The sequence below is a fragment of the Coptis chinensis genome, chromosome 2, assembly GCF_015680905.1.
Source record: "Coptis chinensis isolate HL-2020 chromosome 2, ASM1568090v1, whole genome shotgun sequence".
In the NCBI taxonomy this organism is placed as follows: Eukaryota; Viridiplantae; Streptophyta; class Magnoliopsida; order Ranunculales; family Ranunculaceae; genus Coptis; species Coptis chinensis.
Genome location: NC_141457.1, coordinates 81,981,147 through 81,996,130, shown reverse-complemented (window position 1 = coordinate 81,996,130; position 14,984 = coordinate 81,981,147). Strand labels below are relative to the sequence as shown.

The following is a 14,984-nucleotide window of genomic DNA, read 5'->3' as shown; positions in this document are numbered from 1 at the left end:
ATCTCTGTAGAAAATTCAGGATTTAAGTGAGCAGAATGGAAAATTGACAGAGAGAGTATCATATCTTGAGAAGATGAACTCTACATTTCATGATGAACAGCAGACTTCTCAGAATCAGCTTAAAGAAGTTTTGGAAAAACAACAGAATCTAGAAACTGAAATGAGTCTTCTGAAGTAGAAAGTAGACCATATTGATAAGAAGCATTACACTGTTGAAGTTTCTTGTACACCATCATTGCCTGACCAAGAGAAGTATGTGAACCAGTCTACCGCCCACCTTGAGCACAGTCAGCCAGACATCTATTATCATTACTGTGGTGGTAAAGGGCACATCAGCTACTATTGTCCTGTTAGAAAGAAAGATTTTCGTCAATCTTCTATACAGAGGAACCACAAGGCCTATCACACAATCATCAGACCTGAAATAGTTCAAGGTAGAGAAGCAACTTCACCAACAATCTTTCCAGCATATCAAGGAGTATTTTTGACAACCCACAAGGTGAGACCTCCTCGTCCTCCAAACATTCGTTAGATTTGGGTAAGAAAATTTGATATCCTCACTCCAAATTGATAATGTATGATATATAGTTTTAGAGATCTGACTTAAAAAGACCTAAAAAAAAACTTGGTAAAAGGAAATGTTCTTATTTTTGGAATTAATTTTGATATTCGGCATCAATGGTAACATCTTCCCTTTTTCTCATTCATTTTATTTACTTAATTTCTATACATTAAGGATAATGCATATGTTAAGTTGGAGGAGGGTGTACTTGAGAAATGAATTTCAAAAATTAGTTTTCAAAAACAAAAATATTTTTGTTTCTATGTCAGTAGTATGAGAAAAATGAATTTTAATGATGAGTCTGGGATATAGATTTTATACTGCTTAGTATTGAGTTTGATAGATAGTTAATATTGTTGATTTCATTACCGCTTAGATTATTTATTATGCTCGGACATAGTTCTTGTTGATAGAATTCTTTATCAAGGCACCACCATAGTACTTTGTCAGTTTTGTGTACGTTTGTTAGAAGAGAGATTTAATCCCTAGTAAACTGGAAGCAGATTTTTTTAGACTTAGCCCGTGAGACTTGAACTTTATACCTATTCTTTAGAGAGTCTTACAAAAAATCAGAGTCTTAGTGACTTAACATCTTTCAGTTCTTTATGTCGTTGTAATGTAGTCTCATTATTCGTTGATTTGGTTAATCACGAAGTGACATAAACTGGGGAGATAGCCATTAGGTTTTGTAGTCTATTCGAAACAAAGTATCATACTGATAAGTCAAGTAGTGAACCTATTCAACATTTATCCCACCTAGTAAGACCATCATGTTAAACCCTTTTGAGCCTTACATCAAGCCATTTCTTCCAAAGCTCTTTATCCTTTACCCCAACTCCAGATAAGGAGTATAGCCAAAAACCTTTATCAGCCATACCCATATGTTTCTGAGTATACGAGGGGCACAAGGAGGAAGAAAGAGCACAAAAGGAAGATTACAAGGAAATATCAGAGAGATACAATGAAGACCATCATTCTGTTCAAAGTGAAAGAAGCTAGTGGAAAACAAGCATATCCAGTACTAATCAAGGATATACCACTGAGTTAAGAAGAAAAAAAAGTTGAACAGAATAGATAGAAAAGCTAAGACAAAGGAAGAATTTTCTCTGCAATACGGAATTTGAAGAAATCTTCTAAAGAATAAAGCAAAACCCTTAGTGTTTTTCAGAAACAACCTTTGAATCCTTTTTACCTTTCCTTCATAAACCAATACCCAAGCCAAATTACAACCCATGACTAATCACTACAGTATGGTACGAAGTCTAGAATAGGTGAGAGGATGCTAAAGTGAAGGACCCAACACTTCATATGTGATTGACATTCTTTCCATGAGACTATTGTCATCTAGAAGTCTATTTTTCAAGATAGTATGTGGGATGTTCATATTCATTATTCTTTTCCCCACATACATGAGGTAAAATAGTATACCATCTTCTGAGAGATTCTTTTCTGAGAGTATGACCGGTGAGGATTGAAAGTCGAGATTATCTGCCTATGGTAAACTAGGGATTCCATTTCTTGGATAGGAGAGTATAGGAGATTGCCTAAGTACACACATAAGCCTTGATTGAGAATTTTGTCAATTTTTACTATCTCCCATCATAATATATGAGTCTTTGCAGCAATGTAGTTAGCAATGGAGACCGTCTGTTGGAGTAAGCACTAAGTAGGTAAGGAATTTCTTTCTCTAAAAAAATACTATCATTCTTGAACATGTTATTGATTGATTTTGTGGGTATATCACCTGAAAACTCTCACGAGACTATAACTCGTCCTTTTTGGAAAACTTAAAGGTGTAAAGCCTTATTGCATATGGTAAATACAATCATGATGCCTGAAAAAGTGAGTTAGGATTTTATTTTTGTTATTAGGATGTGATTTTGATCACATATCTATTTTTTATCTTATTTGCTAAGAGACTAGGAAAAGACTAGTTGGGAGTTGTGACAAGTGCTCAAAAAGTGCAATTTAACCCTCGATTATGCCTCTTGTTTAGCCATCTTAGTGGACTAATAGTGTTTACACATTATGTTTTATGATTCTACAGGTGAAAAAGAGAGTTTTGTAGAATATTAGAGAAAACGGGGTAAAACGGAGCAATTCGGAGCATTAAGGATCATATAGGAAGTCCGTGGACAATCATGGAGAAGGCCAAGGAATTGAAGCTATTAAATATGCGACTTGGACCTATTTTAAAGCCTATTTGGAAGCCCAAGACAAAATGATTCGTTGCTTGGACCAAAGCCCGCAAAAGAGGAAAAAATGATGGAGCAAAAGAGGAAAAATAGAGTCTCGTGATCCCGAGACTAAATCTAAGGCCCGCCCGGCGTGACTCTTTAAGTCCCGAGACATATGGATCGTGTGTCCAGATGCATGAAACGACATTATAGCCAATTCCTTTTCAGTTTTGGAGACGAAGTTGGACTCTGAAAGAAGTTGATTTGTATTAGAAAACAAATGGCGGTTCAGAATGTTTCTAGAACTCATTGTAACCCCTATAAATAGAGGGCCTAAGTGCCTCATGTAATTTGCCAATTCACTTATACTCTTGTCTCCAGAACTTGAGGCAGAGAGAGATTAATAATAAAAGATTCGGTTTTAACTAGCCGAGTCTTAATAAGTTAGTCTTTCTAGTCTTATGTTCTCCGACTCTTTTTCTTCTCCTTCTTCGTGCTCTTCCTTTTTTATGGAAGGCTAATTTTCCCCTTCAAGGGAGGAGATGAAGCCGGTGCTTAAGGTTTGATGATTTTTCTGGTTCATGGTGTTCTTCAATTAAGTTAGTTCTTTATGTTTTTAGTTATTAGTTCCATTGCCCAGACCAGAGGATGAAAGTATAGATTAAGATTTTTATTTATTGCAATCGAATGTCATGCTAGTTTAGGGTTTTATTTATTGCAATTGAATATTTGCTAGTGACATATTTTTATTTATTGTAATTGAATATAATGTTAGAATAGGGTTTTATTTATTGTAATTGAATATTATACTATTATTCTCTATTTTTCTTCTAGTTGTGTAGTGTTTTAGAGTAAGGAAATTATTTCTTGTGTTTGCCTTAGATGGTGATTCATTGAATAGCTGCCCAAGCTCACATAAAAGGAAAGAAGATACTAGTAACATGAATATAGGAACAACCTTAAGTAGAGTTAATTATTAATGATGTTTCGTCCAAGAGGGCATCGACACTCACTCGATTGCCTAATTGTAGTCTACTTGTGAGAACAACCATGAAGCAGAAGGTCATAGATCAAAAGTATTAGTGGATTCTAATCTCTTGAATTCTCTCTCTTATAAATTCTCAATAGTTTAGTTAGTTTAGTTTAGTTTAGCATTAGAATCTACAATATCTATAATAATAGTATTTAATCCCCCAAACCCCCTTTCCAGTCCTGTCATTCATATAAACATACACTTAAAAGTGGAACGATACCCTACTCATCCTTTACTTATTGAGGGATAATTAAGTTTTGATATGCTTCTATTTTGTTCAACGACCATCATCTATCTACATCATCCATATACCATCTTAAACACAAAAAGAAGGAGCGAGTGTTAGGGCGCTGGTAAGAAAGATGACCTTAGTTGGTCTTGGGCCGAAACTAAGTGGGTTTGTTTTGTTTGGGCCAACATTTTTAGTTTTGTTTGGTTGGGCCGAAACTAATTTTTCTTTAGTTCTTTGGGCCGAACCCATTTGTGTTTTGTCCAGTTTAGTTTAAATTCTTTGGGTCGGTTTTCATTTTTTGTGGGTTTGTCTTATGTTTCCAAGTGGGCCGGGTTATGATCTTTTGGGCTTACGGTTTGTTTAGTTGGTTTGGATCTATTGGGTTAGCCTTGAGTTGGACCAGGTCTGTTGAGTTTGAGTGGACCGGATTCTATTAATTTCGATGGGCTTTGGTTAGAGTTTGTTTGTTTCTTTGCGCTAGTTTCTATTTTGTTTGAGCTGGGTCCTTATGACTTGAATTAGGTCTTTAAATGTTTAGACTTTTGGGCTTTGGCTTTGGACCTTGATTGTGGACTATTGGCTGTTTAATTACGTTATCCTTTTATGTTGTGAATTGTATGGACAAGTCCAATGGTAGAATGTTGTAGGAGCCAGTATGAACTGGTTGGTCATTATCTAAGAAAGATTTGACGTTGATACTATGCAATTTTAACACGTGGCGAGATTGAAATTTGTTATGAGTTGTATTGAGATATTTCCAAATATGGTGGCTTAGTGCAATAATTTATTTGACATACACGTGATAAAGTGAAATGGTTATGAGATACAAAGGTATGATACCTGAATAAATTACGTAACGAAAATCCTGGAACCTAGCTACCACAACTCATGTGATTGGCCCATGTGAAGGGCGTATGTGATTTGATTGGCCCTTATAGCGTTTCAGTGAATCTGAATGGCCCTTTTGGCGTAGCCGAATAGTGGCTTGATTATTTCGTTTGCAAACTTTAGAACGAGACGCGCGTTATTTTTTTATGCTGGATAGTGGCATTACTCACATAATGACATTCGTGTGAGGGTTACCTAGTATGCGATATCCCACTTAAGGTAACTACGCACGGAGTAGTGCATTATGTGAGGGGAGGCATGTGGATGTACATGTTCGGCATTGGGAAGCGATTATGGTAGCTAAGGAAACTAGGTAAGACATAGAGACGACATGATTCTAGAGACACTTGAAGAAACTCTAAACAATAACTGTGATGATATAACAAAGTGTACGTTAAATCTCTAATAAATGATTTATTGTAAGTTATGTTGCATTCACAATGATTTTTGCAGAAGAGTGGGTTGAATTGATTATTTATGCAGGTGTGACCCACTCTGTGATTAGGCTTACACCAGTGTAAGTATAGAGTAAGTTTTAGTTTTGTTATTTTATTATTAGATGCAGTTGATTTAGTATAGTTTGAAGCTAAGGCGCCTCAGTGGAGGAACTAAATGGCTTATTATTATTGAATTGGAAGCTAAGGCGCCTCGGTGGAGGAACTAACTGCCTTATAGATTGTGTATATATATGTATAAGTATATTCTGTATTTTAGGGCTACTCATACCATCATTGTTTATAATGTTGACCCAATTTGCATGTTTACTTATCGGGTGTGTTCATAAAATGAACCCAGTTGATAAGTCTTGACAGGATTAGTGTTGAAGAAGGTTGGTTGCTGCTTGTGGTTTGCGCTAGCGTCTCATTTCAGGATATGTTTTGTTTGCCCTTGAGGTGCAATAGATTTTCAGTTGAGACAATATTTTTGTATTTTCAGTTGTAATTATAATTAAAGAGTTGTTGAAAAGAAATTTGTAATTTAATCATATTTGTGAGTTTTTGGAAATGAATAGGACTTTTGTTTATTTAAAATTTTTTATTGGTTTCAAATTATTAGAATAATTAAATAGATGATGGGTTTTGGAAGTGACGAGTGCATCACACCTCGAAAATCAAGAGTCGAGAACAAATATTGTTTTTACGATTTTGTCGAAATTCGGGGTGTGACAGTTTGGTATCAGAGCATTTTGTTAGCTTAGACATAGGTGAGTCTAAGTGATCCTCGAATCGTGGTTTATGGGTACTATTTAGGAAATAGTATTTTCAAAACTATTTGCACTAGTCATTTTATTTTTACAAAGAAAATAAATAAATAAATGAAGCGAGTCAATATTTTTTCTTGATTTGTTTGTATGTGAAATGTGTATATTTATATTAGTTACTTTGTGGAGTGCATATGAAATGATTTTTTTATTTTACTTATCATATGAGAAGTAGTTATATTTGTTATATGTTAATTATTAATGGATTTGATCAAAATGATGTGTGCTGCTATAATGTTGCTTTATTATTGGTTTTCATTTTCACATGGATTACAGATTTAAGTACGACAATATATCTGTGAACTTTGTATGTGAGTGTTATGTTATTGTTCAAGAAACAAAGAGATATTTTAATATATATTGAATGAGCTGCATTAACTGATAAATTTGTGACGTACTAAGTGAGGAACGAATTGCCTCTGTGTTGGAGGAACTATCTCACCTCACTCGTACACTTTAATGGATAAATAATGTTTTAAAGTATAAGAGATTAATTTGTTAGATTTGATTAGTTATAAATAGAAAGAAAAATAAAATAAAATATACGTGTATTTTTTTTGAGATGTATATACTTGCGTATACACGCTTTCTTATATTATTGTATATAGATGAACTATTACCGTGTGTATATGATGATAATAATGTTTCACCAATAAGACATGCATGTGTAGGTTGTTTTCCTAATGCTGCATTATTAATGATTAATTAAAATAATTTTGATAATTGGTAGTCGTAAATAGTATTGGAATTTATGTAAAGGATGTCTTAATATAATGATGATCTTACTTCAACAGCAAACAAATTTTTATTTTGTCTTATAAGTGTTTCGTGCCTATAAATTAGTGACATGATTGATTAATATTGTTAAATTAGTTTCACATTGATTTTTGCATATTCGAGTATTCTTAAACATATACCTTGATTTATTGTTCATAAATATTATATTGAGAATATAACTTGTTGTGGGTGATATATTAGAAGTGGGTTTATATTATCCTATTTTTTTTTTTTAAAATTCGTATTATATAATAGCAAGTCTTATTTTAATTGTCATTGTATATGGAGATTTATTTTTGAACATTTTCACTATTTAAAATAATTAGTAATAATAGTAATAACAATGAACGTCGAGTATTTCTTCTTAATTGTTTTGTTTTAGTCTATATAATTTTTATGGATGGATATGAAAAATTATTTTTGAATACGTGTTATATTTGAACTAGTTGCATTCCTGAATTAAGATTCGATGGTTGTTTTAAATTTAATTTTTCTGATTTCTATAGCTTTAAATTATTCATTTTTGCTTTGCTGAAATGAAAATATTATATGTTTGATTGTTTATCTTCCTCTCATGTTGATGGATTATAGTTGCATGAAGTTGAGTTAAAGTTCCTTAATATTTTGTTTGATAATGCAAAAAAATAATATTTGTAGATACAATAAAATAATAGAATAAAAGGGTTTCTGAGAGCATGACTGAGTAAATATAAAGTTTTATTGTTTGAGGTTGTTACTATCCTGTGACATTTCAATAGATTTCAATTGCATAATAATTAGTGTAATTCATCCATTCTCTATAACTTTTGCCGATTAATTAATTTTATTTTTGTGTGATTAAAATGTGTTAGTGTGTCAAAGTTTCTTATACTTTTAGATCCATGGTTTATCATAGTGAGTAGTCATGAAACAAACTACAAATTATATGCATTTTGTTGTTTCATTTTTCTTATGAAATACATAATAGGTCAATTGCTTAAAGGGTCATCCATGATAATAAGAGAAACTTGATTTGTTTGTTTAGTAAGAAAAAAAATATATAGTTTACTAGTAAAAGAAAATAAATTTTGATATATGCATGAGAAGAAATTGATGTAAAATTTGGATAAGAGTGTTTTAATGCGTTATTGATGATGATACATTGGTGTTTAGAGTAGTGATCGTTATTAATTCATTTTATTGTTTGTATTTTTAATTAGATGTTTCCCTTTTGATTTGACTCATATGATATGGGAGTACGCTTAATTAAAATGTTTGAGATTTTTATTGTAGTTTCAATGACATGAGTGAAATTTGTTTTAAGTATATTAGGACACTAATTTTCTTTTATGCATGATAATGAAAAACTCCATAATATTTATGCAAGGATGAACTTACCCCACATTATTGATTAGTTTAAGTAGAATATTATTTTTCGTAGAGATTGCTACGTGTCAAGAAACTGCATGCTAATGAGAAACGATATATTTGTCTTGTGTTTAAGTGAAAGTAGTAATAATTTATTTTAATATAGACAGTTAAAGTGTAATAGATTTTGTAAGGGCATGAGGACATATATTCTGAAATTATTTAAAAATAATTCATATCAACGTTATCTTGCTTAAGTTTAATCTCGGTACATTCTTGTGTAGGTTCTAAGTTAATAACCGACGTTATTTGTTCGTATAGCTTACCTTACTTCCAAATCTCGAGACGAGATTCTTTTGAGATGTGTATAGCTATAACACCCTCATTTTATTAAATGTCCAAAATTAATTATTTTGCAAAATAGTAATAATAATAATAATAATATAATATTGACTAAGTCTTAAGTTAAGTGGAGTGAATATGTATATTTGACTTTTTTAAAAAAGAAAGAAAGAGGAAAAATAGTTTTTTTGGTTTGAAAATGATTTAATAGGAAAGTTTTTAAGTTTTAGAATAAAGTGTAGAGATTTTACTAATAAAGAAACATGGAGAGAATAATTTCGTAATTTATGGGAGAAAATATGGAAAGTTTCTTAAAGTAAAATATGGCAGAATTCTTTAGAATTGAAAGGTTTTTATCAAAAATGGAGGATTCTTAAGAAAATTAATTTTTCATTAGAACTAGACAAGTTAAAACAAAGAAGAACGGAGCCCGGATTGTGCATATCTTATCTAGCTGTGGATCGGATTGGTGGCGTTCTATTTTATATACTTTATGCAGAATACGAAGGTGAGTAGTTATAGTTTTTCTGTTTTTCTCCGAAACTATATGTTCAGAGTTTTTTTTCTTCTGCTCAGTTTTAATCTGTTTTCATATGTCTTTATTATATTTTTTTCTCTCATCTTGTTTAATTGTTGAACTGATATAAGTTAGTATTTTTAGTGGTTAATCATTGAATCTGCTAGAGCTCGAAACAGGTCGTTAATGGTGGCGCGAGCTCAGGAATCGTACTATTTTTTTTACTTATTTTTGTTGTTGTTTTGTTGGGTTGATGTTGATTGAATTGTGGTTGGGGAAGGGTGATCGAGTTGTTGGTTTATGGGGATGTTTGAAGCTTTGGATCTGGCGTTAATAGAGGCGTGAGCTCGAATTTGTACTGCTTTAATTATGTTGTTTGTTTTGGTGGGTTATGCTGTTGTTCTAGTTGGATTATGAGGATTGATTGAGGGGATGAGCGCTGGCAAAGCTTGGAGAGGACGTTAATGACGGTCGAGATCTAAGTTTGGGGAGTGATCTCGACAGTAGATAAAAGTGTGTTTTGTGTTAATTAAAGAGGTAGGGTTTTTGTAAAGTATCAAAACAGATGTGATGAGGAAGGGAGAAGTGGTGGCCGAACGTGAGCTGATCTAGTGGTGGCTGGTGGTAGAGGGAGTTGGTGAGAAAGATGACTTAGTTGGGCTTGTGTTGGAACTAAGTGGGTTTGTTTTGTTTGGGCTAACATTTTTAGTTTTGTTTGGTTGGACCAAAACTGATTTTTCTTTAGTTCTTTGAGCCGAACCCATTTGTGTTTTGGGCCAATTTAGTTTAAATTCTTTGGGTCGGTTTTCATTTTTTGTGGGCTGGTCTTATGTTTCCAAGTGGGCCGGGTTATGATCTTTTGGGCTTACGGTTTGTTTAGCTGGTTTGGATCTATTGGGTTAGCCTTGAGTTAGACCAGGTCTATTGAGTTTGAGTGGACCGGATTCTATTAATTTCGATGGGCTTTGATTAGAGTTTGTTTGTTTCTTTGGGCTAGTTTCTATTTTGTTTGGGCTTGGTCCTTATGACTTGAATTGGGTCTTTAAATGTTTAGACTTTTGGGCTTTAGCTTTGGACCTTGATTGTGGACTATTGACTGTTTAATTACAATACCTTTTTATGTTGTGAATTGTATGGACAAGTCCAATGGTAGAATGTTGTGGAAGCCAGTATAAACTGGTTGGTCATTATCTAAGAAAGATTTGACGTTGATACTGTGCAATTTTGACATGTGACGAGATTGAAATTTGTTATATATGAGATGTATTAAGATATTTCCAAATATGGTGGCTTAGTGCAATAATTTATTTGATATATACGTGATAAAGTGAAATGGTTATGAGATACAAAGGTATGATACCTGAATAAATTACGTAACGAAAATCCTAGAACCTAGCTACCACAACTCATGTGATTGGCCCATGTGAAGGCCGTATGTGATCTGAATGGCCCTTCTGGCGTAACCGAATAGTGGCTTGATTATCTCGTTCGCAAACTTTAAAACGAGACGCGCGTTATTTTTTTATGCCGAATAGTGGCATTACTCACATAATGACGTTCGTGTGAGGGTTACCTGGTATACGATATCCCGCTTAGGGTAACTACGCACGGAGGGGTGCATTATGTGAGGGGAGGCATGTGGATGTATATGTTTAGCGTTGGGAAGCGATTGTGGTAGTCAGGGAAACTAGGTAAGACATATAGACGACGTGATTCTAGAGACACTTGAACAAACTCTAAACAATAACTGTGATGATATAACAAAGTGTACGTTAAATCTCTAATAAATGATTTATTGTAAGTTATGTTGTATTCACAATGATTTTTGCAGAAAGGTGGGTTGAATTGATTATTTATGCAGGTGTGACCATTCTGTGATTAGGCTTACACCAATGTAAGTATAGAGTAAGTTTTAGTTTTGTTATTTTATTATTAGATGCAGTTGATTTAGTACAGTTTGAAGCTAATTAAGGCACCTCAGTGGAGGAACTAAATGCCTTATTATTATTGAATTGGAAGCTAAGGTGTCTCGGTGGAAGAACTAACTGCCTTATAGATTGTGTGTGTATATATATATATATATATATATATATATATATAAGTATATTTTGTATTTTAGGGCTACTCATACCAGCATTGTTTATAATGTTGACCCGATTTGCATGTTTGCTTATCGAGTGTGTTCATAAAATGAACCCAGTTGATAAGTCTTGACAGGATTAGTGTTGAAGAAGGTTGGTTGTTGTTTGTGGTTTGCGCTAGCGTCTCATTTCAGGATATATTTTGTTTTCCCTTGAGACAATGTTTTTGTATTTTCAGTTGTAATTTTAATTAAAGAGTTGTTGAAAGGAAATTTGTAATTTAATCATATTTGTGAGTTTTTGGTAATGAATAGGACTTTTGTTTATTTAAAATTTTTTATTGGTTTCAAATTATTAGAATAATTAAATAGATGATGGGTTTTTGGAAGTGGCGAGTGCATCTCACCTCGAAAATCGAATAGTTGGGAACAAATATTGTTTTTCCGATTTTGTCGAAATTCGGGGTGTGACAACCATTGCATTGAATTAAGCAAGACTTGGCACCAAGACATCTCCATCCGCCCCTGTGAATAGATTTTGATTTTTCATGTTAGAATTAAAGAAAATAATATCATTATTGTTGTGGCCAAGTAACCTCATTGCCGGTTAAGTAACCTTTTGATCAGAACAAAAAATTAAGTAAACAAAGTTATGTTGCCTAGCGTATAAGTGAGTCCCGTGTTGTGTTTTCCTATTATATAATTTCTCTAATTGACTCAGAGAAATTGTGTGTTTGTCAAAAAATCATGAAAAAAGTCTAGAAACTATGTTATGTATGTGTCTAGGTTCCATCTTAATATAGAATCCATTTGACATAACATCACAAAAACCTTGACTGGAAATGAGGCTTTTGCTTAGACTTCAAAAGGGCTTAGGGAATAAGACATATGGGATAGACTGATGGTAGGTGCATTGGAGCATATAACACACTTTGTCCAAATAAATCCTATTTAGAAATATTGACAGGTGGCCAGAATACCGCTAAGGATGAGATCGACCAATTGTAACTTGGAAAAAGACCATAATTTATTCAAAATCTATAAGAAGAAAATAAAGAAGAAGATAAATTGAGTAAGGCAAGTACACAAGGAGACTCTTAATTATTGAGATGGCCAAAAAATTTCGAATTAAGCTATCAAGTTTAATATTAAGGGGACTGGGGAGATATATTAAAAAAAACTTGGATATTTTGTACTTAAGTGTTTGCTATTATCAAATTTACTACTATAAGTGTTTGCTACATTTTGTACCTACATATATTAATTGTGATGTATTAGTTGGGGTGTTCACGTGTGGTGTTAGGAGTTGCTACCAAATGCGTAGTTAAAACCTTTTGTATATTGAAGGGTTTAACTAATTTTTTTTGCTAAAGGTAATTGTATTAATAAAATAAAGGTTACAAAGAACAAAAAATCGGATAGGATTGATAGTAACCACTATCTCACAGCTGTTAAGCTCAGTTTACAAATCTATAGTATGTGGCATTCATATCCTCAATTCTATGCAAGAATGGCGGCCTGCCATCCCACCACTTCTTCTCTCCCTTAGCCAGGTTAGCTGCTTCTTTGGAACAAATGTCCGCGCCAAAATTAACCTCCCGCCAGGTGTTAGTCACTATTATCCAGTCCGCTAGCCCTTCACTTTGTCCCAAGCTGCCCGAACACGCCAATGGACCTAATCCTTATGAAATGATTTTACTGCCGCAGTAGAGTCGGATTCCACCCAGATTAGTTTCCATCCCAGTTCCACCGCTTTTGCGATGCCCTCCACTATCGCAAAACTCTCAGCTATAAAGTTTGTTGCAATACCCAGACCTCCGATATATGCGCCAATAACATTACCATTGCTATCTTTAAGAAGCGTGCCCCAACCTGAGTTTCCGGGATTACCTCTAGAGCAACTGTCAGCATTCACTTTTATCATGTTTGTTGGCGGAGCCACCCAATAACATTCTAAAGTGCGTGGAGCCTTCCTTAACTTGGCCGGTAGCTGCCAAGACTTCAAGACTGCCAAATCTCTAGTAGTGTTGTTCATTGGCTTCTTCGATCGATCATAAGCTCTCTTAACTGCTCCATGGACTTGGTACATAACGGAACTGATGCTCGACTTCTTGCTACCATAAATGACTCCATTTCTATTCTTCCAAATCGCAACCAAGCAAGAAATAGAAACTGCTTTTCACAAATCCTGTAATAGAGGGCTGTCATTTCTGCACTTTATAAACATCTCTTCCCGATTAGCAATCCTCCTATGATGATGCATCTTGTGCGTTATGAGTTCCCAGCATCTCTGCGCAAAGCTACACTCAAATAGAATGTGATTTTGTGTTTCCTCTGCCACCGTACATATACAACAGCGGGACGCCATCTTGAAGTTCTTCCCCCTTAATTTCTCGTCGGTATACATGGCACCATGGAGAATTTTCCATCCTGTCCCAAGAGTCCTTGGCAGCACCTCTGCTAACCAGAGAAACTTTGCCCACGGCAGCACATTCGCCCTTTTTCTAATCGCGTCATAAGCCGATCCCACTGTGAACAAGCCATCAGTGGATTGACGCCACACTCTGTTGTCCTCTCTCTGCTGGTCTGGGTCTCCAATTTGCTGATATCCACCCCTAGATTACATAAAATTTGTTTCATAGTTTCAAAGAAAGTCCACTAATTCCCCTGAATGCAAGCGCTAAGTGGAGCTTTGAGTTTCTGTAGGAGCCTTTTGTCCTGGATAGAGTTACCAATGATAACGTCACCTATCCAGTTATCCCTCCACAAACTCATATTCTCTCCCTTACCAATGATCCACCCTTGATGAGTATCCATCTCTCTTAGAGCCCATTGTATCCCGATCAACACTGTAGAACTCTTTTGGCTAGCCCAGCCCCCTGCTTTGTTTTTGTATTTTCCGTTCATAAACTCTGACCAATCTGAGTTCCCATTCAGTAAATTCCAAGCTAGTTTCATGAGCATGGCTAGGTTGATGTCTTTGAGCTTCTGTAGTCCGAGACCTTCCTCTTCCTCTGGCAGACACACCTTTTGCCATTTCACTGTGATGAATTTTCTCTCCGCTGGGTTTCCACTCCAAATGAAGTTTCTGATTATACCCTCGCATTATTTGATCACCGACGCTGGCCATTTGTAAATTGCCATATTATGCACAAGTATACTGTTTAGAACTTACTTAGCCAGAACCACTCGACCCTTGAAGGATAGCATCTTTCCAGCCCAGCTAGCTGCTCTTTTTCTAATCATATCAACCAGATGAGCAAGAGTTGCTTTTGTAACCCTACCCACCGTTAAGGGAACCCCCAGATAGTTTTCCGGTAAAAAGCCCTCTTTTATGCCCACGATTTCCTCAATGACCTGCTTTCTTCTGTGTGACATTTGGCTCAAAAAAATCTTGCATTTTTCTTTACTTATTAGCTGGCCCGTAGCCAACTGATAGGAATCCAGAAGTTCTATGAGGTTAATGAGATGCCGCCTGTTTGCATTACAGAAAATGAAGATATCGTCTGCAAACATAAGGTGTGTAGGGCTGGAATAGTTACTCTGACTCACCATTCTTTGTATTCTCTTGTCCGCACACAACCATTCCAATCCTTTGCTCAGACAATCCTCTGCAAAGGCAAATAGAATCGGAGAGAGAGGATCTCCTTGCCTGAGACCCCTCTCCGCTGTGAAGCATCCAATAGGGCCACCATTAAAGAGAATGGAGATGGAGTTGTTTATAACTGCTCCCAGTATCCATCCTATCAGTTTCCCATCAAAGCCCAT

At 34.8% G+C, this 14,984-nt stretch overlaps 1 protein-coding gene across 1 annotated transcript; it reads right to left on the bottom strand.

Annotated features, from left to right (window-relative positions):
• Positions 1-12,891: 12,891 nt before the first annotated feature.
• On the bottom strand, positions 12,892-14,984 carry LOC147518262 (uncharacterized). The gene is made up of 3 exons (XM_086593871.1): positions 14,800-14,984; positions 13,569-13,831; positions 12,892-13,388 (listed from the first exon to the last, which is right to left on the bottom strand). The coding sequence occupies exons 1-3, from the start codon at positions 14,982-14,984 to the stop codon at positions 12,892-12,894; spliced, it is 945 nt and encodes a 314-aa protein (XP_086449997.1).

Excerpts from the sequence above, each read along its gene's own strand:
- LOC147518262 (XM_086593871.1), bottom strand. The coding sequence starts at position 14,984 with ATGGGCTTTGATGGGAAACTGATAGGATGGATACTGGGAGCAGTTATA. Across the intron at positions 13,832-14,799 it reads CTGAGCAAAGGATTGGAATG|GGGTGGATATCAGCAAATTG; the intron begins GTTGTGTGCGGA and ends TATGTAATCTAG. Across the intron at positions 13,389-13,568 it reads CAAGATGGCGTCCCGCTGTT|TTTCTATTTCTTGCTTGGTT; the intron begins GTATATGTACGG and ends TGTGAAAAGCAG.